The sequence below is a fragment of the Eubalaena glacialis genome, chromosome 9 (genome assembly GCF_028564815.1).
Source record: "Eubalaena glacialis isolate mEubGla1 chromosome 9, mEubGla1.1.hap2.+ XY, whole genome shotgun sequence".
In the NCBI taxonomy this organism is placed as follows: domain Eukaryota; kingdom Metazoa; phylum Chordata; class Mammalia; order Artiodactyla; family Balaenidae; genus Eubalaena; species Eubalaena glacialis.
The window spans coordinates 2,110,217-2,129,709 of record NC_083724.1 but is presented as its reverse complement, the minus strand read 5'-3'; the positions used below and the strand labels follow the sequence as shown (position 1 = coordinate 2,129,709).

The 19,493-nt window shown below is 57.1% G+C and overlaps 2 protein-coding genes across 3 annotated transcripts; one reads left to right on the top strand and one right to left on the bottom strand.

The window, feature by feature from the left end:
* Positions 1 to 18: 18 nt before the first annotated feature.
* Positions 19 to 7,488, bottom strand: ENTR1 (endosome associated trafficking regulator 1). Its single transcript, XM_061199611.1, has 10 exons — positions 7,242 to 7,488; positions 6,992 to 7,141; positions 6,176 to 6,244; positions 5,287 to 5,399; positions 4,582 to 4,989; positions 3,977 to 4,050; positions 2,636 to 2,747; positions 2,315 to 2,377; positions 1,740 to 1,879; positions 19 to 1,006 (listed from the first exon to the last, which is right to left on the bottom strand). The coding sequence occupies exons 1-10, from the start codon at positions 7,309 to 7,311 to the stop codon at positions 907 to 909; spliced, it is 1,299 nt and encodes a 432-aa protein (XP_061055594.1). The 5' UTR covers positions 7,312 to 7,488; the 3' UTR covers positions 19 to 906.
* A 56-nt stretch (positions 7,489 to 7,544) lies between these two features.
* Positions 7,545 to 17,722, top strand: PMPCA (peptidase, mitochondrial processing subunit alpha). 2 transcript variants are annotated; one of them, XM_061199609.1, is made up of 13 exons: positions 7,545 to 7,634; positions 8,794 to 8,996; positions 9,425 to 9,504; positions 9,748 to 9,830; positions 11,489 to 11,583; positions 12,358 to 12,458; positions 12,843 to 13,106; positions 13,406 to 13,498; positions 13,594 to 13,712; positions 13,818 to 13,908; positions 13,998 to 14,060; positions 15,580 to 15,724; positions 16,769 to 17,722. In XM_061199609.1, exons 1-13 carry the CDS (start codon positions 7,564 to 7,566, stop codon positions 16,936 to 16,938), a joined length of 1,578 nt encoding a protein of 525 aa, XP_061055592.1. In that variant the 5' UTR covers positions 7,545 to 7,563; the 3' UTR covers positions 16,939 to 17,722. The 2 variants fall into 2 exon arrangements, with proteins under 2 accessions (XP_061055592.1, XP_061055593.1); XM_061199610.1 differs by lacking the exons at positions 7,545 to 7,634; positions 8,794 to 8,996 and having other exon boundaries at positions 9,449 to 9,504; positions 11,491 to 11,583.
* The last annotated feature ends 1,771 nt before the right edge of the window (positions 17,723 to 19,493 follow it).

Below are 19,493 nucleotides of genomic sequence, written 5' to 3'. Positions count from 1 at the left end.
AAATAAGAAAACTGTCAATTTGAACAGGATGCAAAAAGGACGTTTATTTAAAAAAATAACATCCATAGGAAAACAGCCAAAAAGGCATCTAGTGCATGTTACGCCTCCCCTCCAACAGGAAGGGATTGGAAAGGCACCTGGGGAGACGTTGCCCTGACCCGAGAAGGCTCTGCCTAGGCTCCAAGTCCCTGAATCCTACATGTCATCGTACAAGATGCCGCCTGGAATGCGTAGCAAAACCCTCCAGCCAACACCAGTTTTCCAATGCACTTAGATGGTGTCCCACTGTGGAATGCCTGTGCTGACCTTGGTCCCTGAGGGAAGACAATGGCAACCACCTCGGGCATCCATGCTCAGGTCACCAACCACAGGAGCCCCCCGCCCCCCAGAAGCTGAAGGAGTGGTCTGTGAGCCAGAGGGGGCGCTGAGCACTGGCAGTAAGGCACAGGTCCCCGTCTGAGGTGAGCGCTTACGTTATGGCTCATTTAGTGTTTTTCTCTACTTACGAAAGCAAAGACGATCAACTGAGGTTATCTTACAGTTCATATTCTAGAATCACAATGGAAAACACTCATCACAGAATTGCTGTTTTCGTTTAGTAACTCTAAGAAAAATCACCGGCTTTTAGAGAAATGTCTTCCAGTAGATGAAGAGCGTCTATAAACAGCGGGGAGCTCACCAAGAAGGGCGACACGAAGCACAGGAGCTGCTCTCGCATATGGGAGCTGCTCCTCCCTGCGTGCGGCTAATGATACTGTTCCAGGCCATGAAGTTAGTATCTCGTGATAGGTATTTTTACTGTGTGTGAAGACTGCACATTCAGAGACGTGGTGGCATGTTGGAATCCATCGGGTAATGGTTTCAGGATGTAAACAGAGCTGTGAGCTGGAAGCACCTCCGTGGTTCTCAAGATTCCTCCCCCTGATCTTTAATTTCAGAAATTCTGTCTATAGATTTCAGGATTTCAGCAACAAGATTCAACGTTTCAGCTCCAGAAACCAGCTGCCTGAAATAAAAGCACAGATGTTACAGATGGTTTCTACAACTGCTCCAGGGCAATAACAGAAGCTTTGGGACCTCCCTGGCGGTCCAGTGGTTTGGGCTCCCCGCTTCCACTGCAGGGGGCACAGGTTGGTTCCCTGGTTGGGGAACTAAGGTCCCGCAAGCCACACAACGCAGCCCCCCGCCCCCACCCCCCCCCAAAAAAACCCCGAAGCGTTAAAGCAGAGAAGTTCCAGAGTGAAAAGTGAAGAGTTTTTAAATCTTAGATTCTGTCTCAAGAGACTCTTTGTACTGGACTTAAACGAGACGGGCTTCCCTACCCACGGCTGTGTCTGGACACCTGATGGGCTTCCCTACCAGCGGCTGTAACTGGACACCGCTGCCGCTGAGCTCAGCCCCGCGGGAGAGAGAGCACGGCGACAGCGACCGACCCCTCCCAGGAGCCTCACTGTGCCCTGCGTGTCTCGGGCCTTCTTCAAGTTGATGTGTTTTTACAAGAGGGAAAGTATTACTCTTTTTCACTCAAAACCTTGGTGTCTTGTAGGTGATTCAGATCTGGCTGACGTTAACCCTCAAGCCTCCCAGGTGAGAACGGTTATCCCCCCGCGGACCACGGAGGGCCTGCTCGCCAAGGATGTGTCGTATGACCGCGGGGTGCACAGGATCACTGAGCCCCACCCCACGAGGCTGCAGCTTGAAACATCGGCTAAGCACCCCCCTCCAACCCCTGCACTCACTTGATGGAGGCATGCGCGTTGTTCATGACAACACGGAGGTTCTGCAGGGCCACCTCGGTGTTCTGCTTCACCACTGTCAGGCTGGCGCCCTGGCCTGACCGCAGGGCTTCGTTCTCGCGCATGAAGTTAGAGACCTGCGCCTGGGCCCGGGGTGGGGGGTAGGGGGGCGGGCGTGGCAGCGTTAGGACTTTTTCCTGGCTAAACAGGAGAGCAGCTAAAAGGCCATCTGAATGGCACCAGACAAGGCACCCTAGGTAGAGGCGACAAGGGGATGATGCCCTTTCCTAACTGGGGGGTAGCAGGCCTCCTAAAGGACACGGGCCTAATGCCGTCCCTGGCACCTCACCTGGCCTCTGGTGTGCATGTGCCGCCCCCCGCTGCATAGTGATGCCCTCGGCACGCTTGTTGGGCACGACCAGGAGGCCCGGGAGGAAAGCCCGCACTGCCCTGATTTGGGTGCCTCATCTGCTAGGGGGAGCAGGAGGGGGAGGGGAGGAAACCCCAGCAGAGACTCTTTGGTGCCTTTTTTGGAATTCACGAATACGTGAACCGTTTAAGACCCTCTCTCTAGTTACCTGGAGCAAGCTGATTTCCTGTTTCAGTTTTAGGACGTGATTTTCTGCCTTTACTGCCCGTTTCTGTTATTCCCCCCACAAAAAAAGAAAAAAAAAAAGGCATCACTGATGTGGTAACATGGACACAGGACGCATCCCCTCCCTCCCCGTCCATCCCTCTCCCTCACCTGGCGGCCCCGGCCAGGCGGGCCCACCCAGACCCACGTGCCCCCGGGGCAGGACTCGGTGCCCTGTAGGGAGCGACACACCAGACACTTCAGTGTCCAGCCAGGCCGGCCCCGCCCACCTCCCCCGCTGCGAACCAGGAGCCCGGCTGCTCACGGTCGCGCGCTCCAGATTCCGCTCCACCTGCTGCGCCGCCGACTCCAGGTCGTGATAGTCCCTCTCCTCCTTGATCATTTTCGCTTCTAACTTCCGCTCAAGCGTCCTCACCCTTGCGAAGGAAAAAGCCCAGGTTATTAGTAACTCCCTTGACTAATTCTAAGAATGTTAGACCGTAAGGAATTTTAATTGGACTGATCAAATAAAAACCACAAGAGGGGCTTCCCTGGTGGCGCAGTGGTTGAGAATCTGCCTGCCAATGCAGGGCACACGGGTTCGAGCCCTGGTCTGGGAAGATCCCACATGCCGCGGAGCAACTGGGCCCGTGAGCCACAACTACTGAGCCTGCGTGTCTGGAGCCTGTGCTCCGCAAGGGGAGAGGCCACGACAGTGAGAGGCCCGCGCACGGCGATGAAGAGTGGCCCCCACTCGCCGCAACTGGAGAAAGCCCTCGCACAGAAACGAAGAACCAACACAGCCAAAAATAAATGAATAAATAAATACATAAATAAATTTATTAAAAAAAAAAAAAAAAAAAAAAACCACAAGAGCCCGAGGTTTCAGAATGCACCTTGGGAGGAACAGCTGTGAGGCAAGAGCCTCAGAGCTGGACACGAGTCAGCGAGTCAGCGCGTCAGCGGGTCAGCGCGTCAGCGCAGAGTCAGTGCACGGCAAGGTCAGGGGCGCCCTGGGGCCGTCTGACAGCTCTGCTGCTCCGTCTCAAGTGGGCTTGATTTTGCTCTGTTTCAAATACGCTTTTACACAGAACATAAGAAACATATCTGATGCTGAGGCTTTAATGCAATAAAACCCACGCTCACACAACTACTGAAGCCCGCGCGCCTAGAGCCCGTGCTCAGCAACAAGAGAAGCCACTGCGATGAGCAGCCCGCGCACCGCAACAAAGAGTAGCCCCCACTCGCCGCAACTAGAGAAAGCCCACGCGCAGCAACGAAGACCCAACGCAGCCAATAAATAAATAAATAAATAAACTAATTTAAACAAAACAAACAATAAAAACCCAGGCACACACAGCTGCTGAGCCTGCGCCCCTGGAGCCCGTGCTCCTACGGCGGGAGAGGCCATCGCGGTGGGGGGCCCGCGCGCCGCAGTGAGGAGTGGCCCCCGCTCGCCCACCGCGGCTGGAGAGAGCCCGCGTGCAGCGGCGAAGACCCAACACAGCCCCCCAAAATAATTAATTAAATAAAGAAATAGAAAAAAAATTAAAAAAAAAAACAAACCCAGGCACAGTCCAACTCCGATACTTTATCGTTTTCGCATTGGTTTCTTTGAGGGTCAGAAGATGATTTGAATTGCAAGCCTAACTCAAAACTTACGTACATTTCTGTTTGAGTTTCAGAGAAGCTCTGAACCTCAGTCAGCTTCCTTCTTAGCTTAGAATTTTCATCTTTCAGCTGTAGAAAAAGAAAATCCTTATTAGAAACTCAGTGTCTCACTACAAAGGGATGTGTGCTTCTGCTATTTGGCTCTGGAACTTCTTGATAAACAAAAATATTGCAAGAGTCACCCTACAGTCCACATACAGAGAAAAACCAAGAACAAAGTTGCCTGCTTTTTAAAGGCCTACTACAGTCACAGACTCCAGTCTTACTCAGATCTTGTAACTCTTTCTTAGGTGACTATAATTTTTCAAATGCCCTCAGGACACCGGGCAAGCTGTCCCCGAGCCACCAGCTGGGGTGGACCCTTTTCTGAGGGGCAGCGCGTTGACGGTCTCCCTCTGCTCCAGTTCACGCCCCCTCACAGCCCTCCGCGCGACTTTCTGGCGGTTACGCTCACGCCGGTCAGACAGACCACAGGCTGTCTTGTCTTTGGAGCCCACCCCCCAGGCCATCAGGGACACCGGGGGCTCCAGGCTTCCTCCAAGAATGCTGCTTAGACACGAGCCGTGACCAGGGTGCTGACGCACAGCCCCCCTCACTTACCGCTTCGTAACTCATCTGCAGCGTCCGAAGGTGCCTGTCCCCCAGAGACTCTCCGGGGACTGTGAAGTCGGTGCTGGGGCTCCCGGCTGGGGAGACGCGGGAGTCGGAGTCGCTCAGCGTGCACGGAGGCAGAGACTCGGGCCCCACCAGCTCCGACGGGTTGGAGAAAAAGGAGACATAGGTGCTGCAGGGCGACGTGCTGGCGGTGACCCTGGAGGAGTGGGTCTGCTCCACAGCAGACGGCAGGTAGGCCCCGTCCCACCCTTCGTCCTCGTCCTCGTCCTCGTCCAGGACGTCGCCAGCCCCCGTCGGGTCTTCGAAAAACGGCTGCTGATACTCCAGGCCATACCCCACGGTCTGGGAGGTGGGGGAGTTGCGGTCGAGTCCCAGCGAGTGCCTCGTGGCTTCCTGAAGAAGACAGGGAGGCGATGCTCAGACTCAGGAGCCATCGCAGGCCCTTCTTCCTAGACGTCTGACGTTGGAACAAGAAGAAAGGCCCACCTCGGCTACCGGGAAGGTGAGGGGCAGGAAGGACCCAAACGGCTCTGAGCGCCACCCGGCTTCTCCGCCGGGAGCAGCGGCTGCCCCGCTTTGCCCCACAGCCCTCGGCCAGCCTCCTGGGAGGGAACACTGCACGTCAGAAAAGAGACGGCCTCCGGGAGGGTTTTCTGTCTAAGGTCACTGCAAACAACGCCTCAGGTTTACCTTTGAATAAATTCTGCTGTCGGTATTCTCTTTCGACAGGCCAAGGTTCTTGCTTTTCAGAAACTCTTTAAAGGAGAATGGATTTGCCTCTTCAAGATCTCCAAGTTTCTCACCTGAAATGATAACAGATGTCACAAACGTGAAAAGTCTCCTGAAGGTCCTTAAAGGGAACGTCCCTATTCGTTGCTTTTTCCTGAACACAACCCCAGCTAAGATGGGGAACACTGCCTTCGTCCTTCCACCAGACCTCAGTGACACTGGGAAATGAGAAAGCTGGCTGATAAAACAGACCAACTCGGGCATTCTAAATTCTCCTTCTTGTCCCAGCCCCTCAGTCCCCGCACCTTGCTGCCCACGGGGTCCACCTGGGGACATCTAAGGCTGCCACGCGCCTCCACTCCCATGCAAAGGGCTTGGGCCGCAGCCTACGGCCGGAGGCTGGCAGAGCGCACGTGCAGCCACGTCAGGAACCACTGCTCCGCCTCCAGCCTTTTCCCCACTCACTCTCCAGCTTTCCCTTCTCTTTCCCACTCTCCCGGTACCCAACCAGCCACCCTGCGGCCCTTTTGGCCCACCAGTGATCCAAGCCCAGGTGCCAACCCTGTATGAAGTTGGCTCCTGTAACCCTGGCCCCACTGTCTCCTCAGACCCCTCAGGTGTGACTTCCCACCCCCTGCCATCCCTCATGCCCAGGTTCTCCTGTCCCTGTGCCCACTTTCCCTCCACCCGCGGGTCAGGATCGACTGTGGGGCTCCACCCCCACCTGCTCTTTCGGGCTCCAGGTGTACTAGTTATATGCTGTCAGACTGACAGCCCTGCCGCTGGGCACGTGCCTGGCACGTGGAGACATGGACAGAGAGAAAAAGAAAGGATTACTGAACTACTGTACCTCCAAAGTGTGTGTTCTGGGCTCCTGATGGACCTTGCTTAGTGCCTTTCCCCTTTCCATAGTCAAAATCTGCAAAGAGACATCATCACCCCACCGTGATCATGGGAAGCCTTTATGACCACCGCTTTTTTTGACATGCGGTCTCTATTGCAGTGGTTCTTACGGCCTGGGCAACTTTCAGAGCACAAGCCCCCGGGCTCCTGCCCCTGGAGATGGTCTGACGTCCATGGGCCCTGGCATCTGTGATTCTGAAAAAGCTCCCGATAGGTTTGATGCCCCGTGGGGCAGGCGCACGTCCTCCGTCTTATGGTGCCTCCTGAATGCCCTCGTGGGTGGTCACTGGCTCTCAGACCCTGACAGAACCACCTAAATGCTCGCTGAACACCCTGGACCCCAGGCGGTGTAGCCGCTTGGGGAGAATTAGGATGAACTAAAGATGGCCTCTGCCCAGCTGCAGCGACCAGAGGATGGCTACACCTGGTTTCCCAGCCTGGCCTACTGGATGAAGGTTCCCTCATCCTCCCACCTGAAAGAGCCAGGTGGTTTCCTGTGTTGTCACTGGGCCTACCTCTATGCCGGCATTTTCCACGGTGTACTGGAACTGTCTGGCTGGGGGGGGGGGGGGCGGGCAGGGGGTTCTCCAAGAGGAGACTGTGAGCTCCAGGGTGCGAGACTCCCATCCACTTGCGTTTCCTACTCCCAGCGGCCGGCGCACGGTGGGGCTAGTGGTCACCGTTGGGCCGGGGCTGAGTTGCGCTATCGCGCGGGACCTACAGGTAGTGCCGGCACCGGGAGTCCCTGAGGCTCGTCTCTCACCTGTGTCTCCCACGGAAGCTAGCACCGGACTGGGCACATAGCACATAAACGTCGGCCGAATGCCGAAGAACTGGGACTCCAGGTCCCTGGCTTGGGGGCGCTCACAGTCTAGCTGGGGGAGACAAGACCGGCGCTCATAGAACGCGGGAGCTGTAATAACAACAAGAGCGACTTCACCGCGCGCCCGCCTCACCTGGACCTCAGCGCGGACGCCGGGCCGCGGACGCCCGCCCGCCCCCCGCCCGCTCACCGTCCGGAATGACGAGGCTCCGGGCCCGGGACAACGGGGTGACGCCGGGGCGGCGCGCGTAGCCCGCCATCGCCGCGGGCCCCGCGGCGCCAGCCCTCCCTAGCCCGGCAGCGGCGGCTCCATGGCTCCGACTCCGCCCCGGCCGCGGCCCAAGTCGGCCGCCCCCGTCGCCCGCCGCTCGGCCGCTGCTCCGAACCCCTGGCCGCTGCTTCTGCTCCGCGCACCGGAAGCGCAAGCCTGAACGCCTCGGGCCGGCGCCGGGGGGCGGGGCGCCGGAGGCGGAACAGGAAGTGGCGACAGAAGCGGTGGGCGGTGACTCAAGATGGCGGCTGTGGTGCTGGCGGCGGCGCGGCTGCTGCGAGGCTCGGGCTCCTGGGACCGCTCGCGGCTGAGGTGAGCCGAGGGCCGGCCGGGGATCGGCCGGGGGCTGGGGCGGCCCCCCCCCCTTCTGGACGCTCCGCCTTTGGCTCCGCCACGCCGAGGGGCGGCGCCCGGCAAGCGGGCTGGGAGTGCGGGACCCCCGCCCGGTCCCCGAGGCGACGGGGGCACTTCCCCCCATGGCGCCCCGGGCTCCGGCCCCGAGCCCCATCCGCCTGTCTCTCGCCCTCTCCTCCCGGGCGGTCGGGGGTGGGTGGTGCTCGTCCGAGGTCACGTGTCATCTCCGCCCCGGCCCCTTCCGGCCGCGTGCCCCCTCGTGAGGCCGAGCCGGCAAGCCTGGGTTCTGTGGTCGCCAGAGTCATGTCCTTGACTGCTGTGCTCTGTTCCCTCTCCTCTGGATGTCTGGCCTTTTCCCGCACTGGCGCTTTCATTCAGGCGACAGATGGGTGTTGATCCCTCGCTGTGAGGTCCTGGGTGCGATGGGGACAGAGACCAGGCAGTGGGTCCAGGCAGTCTCGTGCCCAAAGTGTCAGCTTTGAAGGGAGTAAGCCGCCCTCGGCGGTAAGAAACAGGAGAGACTAACTTCAGGTGGGATGAGGAGGAGCAGCTTACGAGGAGGTGACGTCTAAGCCAAGGGATGGAGAATGAGAGAAGGGTCAACCCTGTGAACAGTGCAGGGGAAGGCAGGTCAGGCCGGGAACCGTGAGAACAGCAGCGTGGGGATGATGAGCCCAGTGTGTCCAGGGAACGGACCAACCGGCCAGTGGGACCCGGACCTGGGGCGGGGGGTGGCTAGCAGATGAGTTTGGAGGGGGAGCTAGAGGCCTTCGGGACCAGGTGAAGAGATGTGGCTTCCGCTTAGGCTCCAGGGGGCTGTTGAAGGGCAGGGCTTGGCCAAGTGCTTGGTGTGTAGAAACAGACTTAACCCACTTAACCCTCCTTTCATGGAGGTGGCATTTGAGGCCTAGAGACGTGAACCAACTTGCCGCATATCCCTGGGAACACCTCAGTGGTGTTCTTGGTCACTCCTCTGTGTTGTCTCTGGGGACGTGTAGAAATCAGTTCTCTAGATAAGGAGATGCTGATTTTTTAAATGCACACGAAACACAGATAACTGCACCTAGGTGGTCACCACAGGTCCCATCATCTCAGTTGTATTGTACCTGTGTTTCAGGTTTGGAGCCCCTGCATACAGGCAGTTCAGTAGTGGCGGTGCCTATCCCAGCGTCCCCCTCTCTTCCCCCTTGCCCGGAGTACCCAAGCCTGTTTTTGCTACAGTTGATGGACAAGAAAAGTTTGAAACCAAAGTTACCACACTGGAGAATGGGCTTCGTGTGGCGTCCCAAAATAAGTTTGGACAGTTTTGTACGGTAGGAAGTAAGTACTGTCGGTAGCATTGGGGGTGGCCCGTCTGTTGTAACGTGCGCACACTTCAGTTCACTGTTAGTTGTACTTACGGCGTCGTTCGTGAATTGTACCCTGAGTGAAAAAGCGTGGTGTAGAATCTGAAAATTTAGTAATCAGAGTATGAACGGTGGCTCTCCTGCTGGTGGGTTTTTTTCTCTTCTTTCTTTCTGTTATCCTAAAAGTTTTCTACCACAGATGTAAAGTACGTAGTTCTATAAATACTGACGTACATACGTAGCTGTGAAAACCTTCGGAATCAAGGTAACGTACGTATTTGTCATTCTCATGTGTTTAAATCTGGCTGTTTGGTCATATTCACAATTTTAAAAGGATTGTCTTGATTAAATCTTCCCTTTTGAATACCTGACTTAACCTGTCAATTTTCTTTTTATTGCCAGTTCTTATTAACTCTGGATCAAGATATGAAGCAAAATATCTCAGTGGAATTGCTCATTTTTTGGAAAAATTGGCGTTTTCGGTCAGTGTCCAACTTGTGGTTTTTGATACTATACTTGGGAAGAATCTGTCAAGGTTTGCTTTTTTTAAGTGGATATTTTAATAAATGCTTAAGTTGCCAAGTCGATAGTAATTAAGGTTTCTAAGTTAAAAGATGATTTGATTTAATGTGTTTTGAAAGCAAAACTAAATTTTTTTCTTAAAAACTGTATCTTGGAGGCTGTTCTGCGTGGCTCATGTAGGTTCTCTTGTTCATTTTTCCTAGTCTACGGATCGATTTGGCAGCAAAGATGAAATTCTGCTTACCTTGGAGAAGCACGGGGGTATTTGTGACTGCCAGACATCCAGGTACGCCAGCTTTCACGTACAGACTCGTCTTTTATCACGTGGACTGTCCTCATCCTTGGTCAGAGTCCCCCTGAGCCCCTCCCATCGGCGAGGCCGTGGAGGTGAATGGTGAGAAGTGAGCCCTGGTCCAGGCAGAGATTCGGGTGGAGGGTTGGGTGTGTGGCAACACTTACACAGAGGCATGCGCTCCGAGGGCCAAGCCTCCCCTGTCATTCGAGCCAGGCTGCTGGCTGGGCGCTGGGGACGCAGAGCAGGCCTGTCCCCAGGATGCTCACAGATCGGGCAGAGGGCTGCACCACAGCTGGTAGACGCAGGAGCCAGGGGCCGAGGGTGGTGGGAGCGTGGGGGAGGTCAGGAAGGGAACGGTAGGCAACTCAATGTCGGGGCTGCTGCTTGAAGGCGCCTGCCAGGTGGAATAACGGGCGGCCGTGGCTCAGACCCAGGGGACAGCAGGTGCAGAGGCTCAGCCTGGAAGAGGCAGTGGTCGGTTTGGGGTGGAGAAGGTTCAATAGGTAGCTGGGGCACAGATGGGGTAGGGGTGCTGTGGACAAAGGCAGGTGGTGTTTGTCTGCCCAGTGTGGGGCGTGTGTGGAAAGCTCTGTTCAGGGCAATGTGAGATGAGCAGACAGAGATCACACCTTTTTTTTTTTTGGCCACGCCGGGTGGCATGCGGGATCTTAGTTCCCCGACCAGGGATCGAACCCAGGCCCCTGCAGTGGAAGCGCAGAGTCCTAACCACTGGACCGCCAGGGAAGTCCCAGATCACACTTTTTTTAAGCGGTTGGTTATTTCAATCTGAATGCTAAAAAAATTAGAGAGAAAACATAGGTTAAATGTCAAGAATTAGAGTTGGCATGGAGGCAGTATGTTCACATGTTCAAAAAAAGGTTCAGAAACTTGTGGCTCCCGGCTGCCCGTGAATGAAAGCCAGACTGGTTGACTGTGTTCTTGCGAAAAATCGCATCCTCCGTCTCCCCAGGGAGCCCCTTCCTCTGGTCAGGCAGGCCTGTGTTCTGCCCCAACGCAGCCAGCTAATTCTCAGCCCAGACTTTCATTCCTGCCGCTCTCCCACGTGGTCCTACAGCACTTCCCCGCTGAGAATGGCCCCTTCTCTGCAGAGGCCCTGGTGGCCACGTCTCCCCTCCAGGGCTCGCTCCTCTCCACGTGGCAGCCGGGCCCGCTCTGCGTGGTCTCCGGCCTGACCGTGCCCCCCTCGTGGCTCTGTGGTTGTCACGTTTGCACCTCCCGTGCCTCAGTGCGCCTGTCTGACCACAGCGCCTCGTGCTGCGAGCTACTGTGACAGTCAGTCTCTGTCCCCCAGCCGTCTAAGGCCAGGCATGCGCCCGTGTGGACGGTTCGCCTAGCGGACACTCAGCGCAGGATGACACGAGTAGCCTTAGAGGGGGCTTGTGCTGGTGCAAACCGCTCAGAGCTGCCTCTCCAGTTCGGCTGGACAGTGTCTTCCACTCCAGCGATGAGCCCGTGCACAGCTGTGGTTCTGCCTGCTAAGAGTTTACACTGTAAGATGGGAAAGGGGGAATAGCCCCAGGTGTATGCTGACCCTCGACGCAGAAAGATGTAACCACCTCCTCTGCCACCCCAGCATACACCTGTCGTGACCTTAGTGCCCCCAACGTTGGATTTGTTGGTTTTTCCAGAGACACCACCATGTATGCTGTGTCTGCTGATTCTAAAGGCCTGGACACGGTGGTTGGCTTGCTGGCAGACGTGGTCCTGCACCCCAGGCTAACAGGTGTGCGTTCGGGCTGCTTGAGGGGTCCTGGGTTGGGGGGCAATGCTGGGAGGTGTGTTGACGCACTGCCCCGGGGAGGGGCGCTGTGTTATGGAGCCTTGGGCCCACCCACCAGTGACAGTCAGCAGGGGGTCACTGGAGACAACGCTCACGATTAGAAACGTCCTTGATACTGAATACTTCAACTCTCCTCTCTGTGCCCTTTGACCTTTGTAGCGAAACGGTTCTTTCATTTCAGAAAAGCATCTCAGACGGTGTTTAAACACCCTGACTGACGTGCTACCAGAAGTTTCTGTGTCTCTGTGCCCATTCCCTTCCTCAGCCTTGCAAATGGCAGGACTTCAAGCTCCCTGCTAGGAGTGGACACAGGCCAGTCTAGCTGCGCTGTGTTTCACAGCAGCCTGGCCTTGGGGTTCCCAGGCTGCGGTTCTGCATTACGATTTTTCTGGCGCTGGTTCCAGTCACCTGATGAAACACACCCCCGCCACTGGTCTGTGCCTCTGTGTCTGGACCTGAGCGCCTCATATGGGGAGGAAGCCGCGGCTCGGAGCGGGGCCAGGTGGCTGCTTCTGGGCAGAGGGGAGGAGGCCCAGTTCGTCCAGGTCCCGGCTGCAGGGCACTCTCCCCGTCGCTCGTACAAGTGCCCCCCAGGTCTGCCCCAGAGGAAGGCAGAGGAGGCTCTGCCCGTGCCTGCCGATGAACGATACTGGGCCCAGCTTGGCGACCCAGGCTCAGGACGGCCTCCGTCTGAGCCTCGTCTCTGGTTCTCTGCAGATGAAGAAATTGAGCTGACGCGTATGGCTGTCCGGTTTGAGCTGGAGGACCTCAGCATGCGGCCCGACCCGGAGCCCCTTCTCACCGAGATGATTCACGAGGTGCGATGGACACGCGGGCCACCTCCACGGCCTCGCCCCCGACCCCGGGCTCTGGGGGGATCGTTCACCTGCCTGATGCCGCCTTGCAGAACGTTTTTAATTTCTGAATTTGTTAGCTATGCAAGTTTTAAACTTTCTAATCCTTACGGTAACGAGGTCTGTGGAGTGAGCCTTTTATGTTACATTTCTTACGAATTTTCACTCCGGAGAGGCAGATTTTACTATTTTTGTAAACACACAAAGCTGCTCCTGCCGAACGGTAGCTGAAACGAGCAGCTGGCGGGCTTTTCCCATCTGGCCGGGGACCGCTGCAGCCCCGGCTTGCCGGGGAGGCCTGGCTGCGTCCCCTCCGTCACTCGTGTCTCTCTCGCTTCCTTTATCAAGGCCGCTTACAGGGGAAACACAGTCGGCCTCCGCCGTCTCTGCCCCGCGGAGAACGTAGCGAAGATTGACCGACCGGTGCTGCACTCCTACCTGCGAAACTACTACACCCCCGACCGCATGGTGCTGGCCGGGGTGGGGGTAGAGCACGAGCGCCTGGTGGGATGCGCCAGGAAGTACCTCCTGGGCACCCGGCCTGCCTGGGGCAGTGGGGCGGCCGTGCACGTGGACGGGTCGGTGGCACAGTACACTGGGGGCATCGTCAAGGTAAAGCCATGATCTCGGGTTGCGTACGCTTTCTTTGACTTCTTTTTTCGGTGTGATCGATCTTGCGTTTATCCTGAAGGTGTTAGGTTCACCTTAACCGGGCTTCACCTTAACCCGCGTTCCTGTTAGAGCTGAGCTCCACCTGGGCCCAAGGCTCGGCTGGCTCGCGCCTCTCGAGGGGCTTTCCTGACACTGGTGTACGGTTTCTGTAGACCCGTTTATATACCACCTGACCTGAGAAGCGTGCGAGGCCTGGTGGTCTTTCACTGAGTGCACGCGTCCATTCTTCTTGGTTCCAGCTGGAAAGGGACATGTCCAGTGTCAGCCCGGGCCCCACCCCGTTCCCCGAGCTCACGCACATCATGATTGGCCTGGAGAGCTGTTCCTTCTTGGTGAGTCCTGGGCGGCGCGGGCGGGGCGTCCTGGAGCGGGCGTCACACCTGCGCGGGCTCCGCCCAGGCTGAGCTCTGCTGTCCGTCTGCCGCAGGAGGGGGACTTCCTCCCTTTCGCGGTGCTGAACATGATGATGGGCGGCGGCGGCTCCTTCTCGGCCGGCGGGCCTGGCAAGGGCATGTTCACCAGGCTCTACCTCCACGTGCTCAACAGGTGGGTTGGGTGCCCTCGCCCGCTGTGTCGGGGCCGCTGGCCCAGCCGAGCATGCTCCGGGGCCGTGACACCTTCCTGGCGTCCCTCTCTCCACGTCCCTCACAGGCACCACTGGATGTACAACGCGACCTCCTACCACCACAGCTACGAGGACACGGGCCTCCTGTGCATTCACGCCAGCGCCGACCCCAGACAGGTGAGGGCCGGGCCTCCTTCACTGCGGGAACCGGGGGACGAAGGCTGCCGGGCTGAGATCACTCTCTCCCGCTCCACGCTCTCTTACAGGTTCGAGAAATGGTGGAAATCATCACGAGAGAGTTTGTTTTAATGGCTGGAACTGTGGATGTGGTAAGTAGGGCCCCTAGCCATTTCCAACATCCTCGCGGCGTTCGATGGGTAGAGAACATGGTGTAGGGTTGGCCGGCAGAGGGCCCGTGCTCTGTGCCCACGCCACCAGCATCCCAGCTAGGACCGCACAGCCCCGGGGTGACCCAGACCTGCCCCCGTGGGAGCCCGCCCCCCCTGGTCTTGATGCTGAGAACCCCCCCAGCGCCGGGCCTGCTTGCTCTGACCGAGCCCATGCCTCCTGCGCCTGCCCCGTGTCCTTCTATAAGAGGGTGAATCGGAGCAGCGTTGAACAGAACGAGTGGGCCACGCGGGGCATTTTTCTCGCTTTTTCCTGGCTCTGGTTTATGTTTTGACCTGAGATTTTGTTCCCTCGTTTTTTTCATTTACTTTTTATCATACCGTACGTGTTTAGAAGTCTTGTTTTTTTTTCTGGATCAGAACTGGCATCAATAAGCAGGTTCTATGTACGCGCTACACGTGGAAGCGCGCTCAGACACCTGTGTGCACAGGCACGCACACAGGCACACACACACGTGCACACCGCAGCAGAGAAGCCCAGCGTGTGAGCCTGCTAGGGGTCAGTGGGTGTGCTTCGCTTTCAGAGCTTCTCTTCTGCACGTTCCGTGTTTTCTCCAGTAACCACATACTCCCTTTTTAATCAGGAAAAGAAGCATTGTTTTAAAAATAAAAATGTGTTTAAAAATTTATACTTGGTGGTTCCAGTAGCGTCCTGCTAGAAAAAGTGTTTTTCTCTAATGTGAAGGCACCTTGAGATAAAAATTATTTGCCTGAACTTGCAAAAGCGATCAAGACCTGTGTTAAATCAGGAGTTATTTTACTTAGAAGATGCAGACTCTCGACAGCTGAGGTGTTTTCCAGCACCTGTTCTCCAGGCCTGTGAGCTCCCCGGTGGGCGGCCTGCACCTCTCACCAGCCCCCCGGTCTCTGCCCTTGCGCTCCAGGCTGGGCTTCAGGAACGGAACTCACTGGAGCTGCAGTCTTAAGCTTGGCCCCAGATACAGAGCTGGTAGCTTGAGCTGGCTCCCGCGGATTTCCCAGGGAGCGCGGTGAACATAGCTGACAGGACCCTGCTCCGGGATCTGGGGGGAGCCCCAGAGCCTGCGTTGAGTTTGTTTTCCTTGTGATTTCAACGTGTGGCCAGCTTTGGGGTCCTGGCGTTTGGGTGTTTGGGGTTCTTCCCTGCTCATGCTGCATGGCAAAGTTTAAACCCAAGAACTCCAGGGAAGCACATGCTTCTCCCTTATTTCGAATGTGGTAAAGGCCCTATTAGTGCAGTTCCAGCCCTGACCCAGAAAGCACAGAGGCGGAAACATGGCGGGATCTGCTGGTGACTTGGGCCGCGAGCCCAGGCACGGGGGGCCATCTTCCCCTATTCAGCCCTGGGTAAGCGGAAGACCCTTCGCCAGGACACGTCCGTCAGCCCCTCTGCTGGCCAGGCCGTTCGCGATTGGCTGGGAGACGGGCGTGAGCCCAGGGACTGAGCCACGTGACCCCGCAGGTGGAGCTGGAACGGGCCAAGACGCAGCTCACGTCCATGCTCATGATGAACCTGGAGGCCAGGCCCGTCATCTTCGAGGACGTGGGGAGGCAGGTGCTGGCCACCCGCTCCAGGAAGCTGCCCCGCGAGCTGTGCGCACTCATCCGTGAGTCCCGGGCCCAGGGTGGGGGTGGCCCCCGCAGGCCCGCACCCCAAGCCTTGTCCTCTCCCAGGTCTGCTTCCCAGCCCTGCCAGCGCCCGCTGAGCGCCTTACCTGTGTGCCTCCAGATCTTTGCCCCCTTATAAAAGGGCCTCTCACGACCCCCCCAGGTTTCAACGCAGATTCAGTGGGAAAGTGGGTGGAAAGTGAGTGGCCTGGTGCCGTGCTGTGCGTGGAGAGACACCAGCTCTAGCAGCGCTGCCCCGGGGGCTCGTGGCAGGTGTCCATGGCCTCCTGTGAGAGGCCTTCAGGAGGCCCTGGGCTTCCATTTCAGGATGCCAAGCTGTACTTGCTTGTGACTCTTTGGGGGACAGGTTAATCTTAGCTTCGTCAGATTCCCAAAGGGTCTGCAACCCCAGAAGGGCTCTGCCTACTGCTCTGCGGGGCCGAGTCGGCCTGACATGGTCCCCGGGCGTCTGCTGGGTTTGGAGTCCTGCTGAGGACAGCGCTTGCCCCGCCCACGCACGGACCCTTGTCCTCCCTGGGAGAAGCCCCTCAGACCCTCGAGTACGACAGTACCCGATCTCCCTGAGGCCTCGTCTTCTGTAGAAAATAAGTTCCCGGGGGTGTGGTTCCCTCCTCCAAGGCTGGGCCACGTGTGCAGGCCCTCGGCCCCCCTCGTTCTGACCTCACCCTTCGTCCACGCGGTGCTGAGGCTTTGGCTTTCCCCTCTCTGCAGACTCGCCATGTAGGTAACTCACAGCTGAGGGGGTTTTTTTCCTTTTTTAATTATATTAACTCCTGTTGGGATGGGCATGTCCTAATGCAGTTGAAATTAACACTCGCCCATTTGCTAAGAAACTCACCATGCAGTCCACACATGGCTGCGCCCGCACCTTCTGGGGTCCTCAGCATCCCTCCTCCGCAGGTGGGGAGGCGGCGGCAGGTTGGGGACCCCTCTGTCTGTTCAGGACTGCAGCCACGGCGTGGAGAGGAGTGGGATCCATGCGGGGTCGGGTGTTCCCCTGACGCCTCTCTTCCCCGTGCCAGGTGATGTGAAGCCAGAGGACATCAAGAGAGTTGCTTCTGCGATGCTCCGCAGGAAGCCCGCAGTGGCCGCCCTGGGGGACCTGAGCGATCTGCCGGCGTACGAGCACGTCCAGGCGGCACTGGCGAATAAGGACGGGCGCCTGCCCAGGACGTACCGGCTCTTCCGGTAGAGGCGCCGCGGCAGCACCATCCACATCCGTTTCTTTGGGGTGACTTGAGCGCAGACGTTCATAGACGGTGCAGACTGTGGGACTTTTCCTCAACGTGAATTCCTTCAGAATTGGACGTGCCAATCAGTGGAATAAAGATTGCTCTCCACCACTGCGGCTGGAAACTAGGGGAAGCGCAGGGAGGTTGGAGCAGCCGGCTGGGGTCAAGCCGGGCTAGTCTTCCCGCTCCCCCAGGAGTTTCGGCAGGTGGGGGAACCGCGCAGTTACCCGAGGCCGGCGGTCGTTGAGCGGGAGAGGCCTGACCTCTCCTCGGAGGCCCCCGGGCCCATCAGCCCGCCTGCATCCGGGAGGCCAGGGCCGCCCACACCAGCACCTCGAGGGTCCCGGGGCGATGCACCATCCAGCTTGACCGGTGAGGGGTAGTCTCTTGCCCTCAATAGTAAGGCCCTGACTTCACAGGTGGGGAGCTCGGGGCGGGGGAGGCGGGCTTGAAAGGCGGGAGGACTGAGGCCGCGTGCGGGGCCCTGCAGGGTCAGGGGGCTTTGGTGACAGGGCCCTGCGGGGCCTGGGCACCTGCACTGGCTGCCTTGGGTCCTTCGGACGCTGCCGTGGTTCAGAGGGCGGCTTCCTGGACGCCAGCGGGTTGCACAGAACCGGGCCACAAAGCTTTGTGGAGAAGAGTCGTCTCCAGGCCGTAGTGTTTGAAACGCTAAGTGCAGCCCCTGCTGTCCAGCTGGGAGAGGGAGGGGTGATCTGAGGCCGTCAAATAAACGTCTCAGCGTCACCTCTGTCACGTCCGTTCATCTTGCCGGGGCCTGTCGTCCCTTTATTTCCATCCCTTTACTGCGCACCTACCCTGGCCCAGGTGGGAGGTGTCTGGGCCCCTGCTGTCCTTCGCCTGCTCTGCTCCAGTCCGCTAGGTGGGAGCCCCAGGCTCATGGCCAGCAGGCCAACAGCGTGGATTCCAGTTGTTAGGAACGCCCTGTGGTCACTGGGCTGGCTGGGAGGGAGCGCGGGAGCGCGGGCGTCCTGGGAGCTGCTCCCAGCCGGGCCCAGGTGCCTCTTGCGGGAGCTGGCGTTCACCCGGGCTTTCTATCCCCTGGACACCCACCCCTCCCTCTCTCCCCCCCCTTTACCCCCCACCGCCCCGTTCACTTGGGGGCCTTCCCTCCACCCTTTCAGCCCCCGCCCACTCTACGCGCTGTCCGTGCTGTTCCCAGGGCCCCGCGTGCGCCTTCGTTGGCGCCCACGCGGAGTCTGGCCCTTGGGGACTGACTGGCCTGTGGCAGGACTCAGCGTGTTGGAGAGAACAAGAGACAGACTTTAAAAACCACCCTCACGCTCGGTTGTATTTCGCAATTCTTTATGAAGCTGATTTTCCAGACCCTGGTCGATTTCATTTGCGTTAATTTGAATTTCAACCTAACCTTCCAAGTGAAAGCCCATTCATCTAAAGTCTATAATGGCTGATATTAAGTAACCTGCTTCACTTCGGACCCATGAGATGTACGCAATGAACCCCCCTCAAGGACACGAAGCTTAATGTCAAGCCAAACTAATACACGTCAGTGTCGCGTTAACACTCTCTTTTCTCCACGATTTGGGTCAGAGAAAATGCCTAGAAAGAATCCATAAAACAACTACTCATTTCGAGCCCCATTACCACAAAAACCTTTGTAACAAAAGATTTTCTGTTAATTAATTGATTCAAAGCTCAATGGCACATCCTTTGAGCAAAATTTTATACATACAACCTGAAGAGTTTCTTGAAATCAGATGGGATTAGCTGTGCCTTCTCATTAATGGAATTTCTCCCGTTTGTATCAAAAGATTGCATGTGTATTGCTTTAGAATTTACGCTCCATATTTTGGAAGCGGAGGTGAATAAAAGTCTGATAACGGTATTCGTGGGAGTTGACTTTACATCATTGATCACGATTCACTCAAGTCTGAAGTGTTCACTTTTCCCTAAAAGCCCTTTCTCAGCGGACACGTACCTGGGGGCAGTGGGCGGGGCATAGGAGCAAACAGCACAGGGGCCAGGAGAGACCGAGCTTCCTGCTTTGGAGTGTGACAGCCTCGTCTAACAAGAGCACTGCAACAGACTGGTTCTTGCTAGGACTCAATCTTTGGCCAGGAAGAGTTTAAGATTCAATAGATGCATTTATTTTAAAATATAAATATGGAAAAATAAATAATTTAAAAGACTAGATTGAATGCCCCTAGATTTTCCCACATTCAAAGCCTAAATTTTTTTTTTTACGAGATGGATTAAGACAGCAATAATGGACTCTAAACCCTTTAAGAAAACAAGACATCCAGGCTGATGGGGGCCGGCCCAGGCTGGCAAGGTGTGACATTCTAAGCTTCCAGCAGCTTCTCAGACCAGGAAACGCACCACTTAACTTTGATGCCGCTCGTAGCTGACGTTACCTAAGCAAATGGACCCAAATGGACCGGGAGAGGAGAGGGAGGCGGTCTCGTGGGCCTGAACCACCGGCCGGCCGTCCTCATCCCAGCCTCAGCTCGGTCCTAGCGCGTGCCGTGGGAACAGA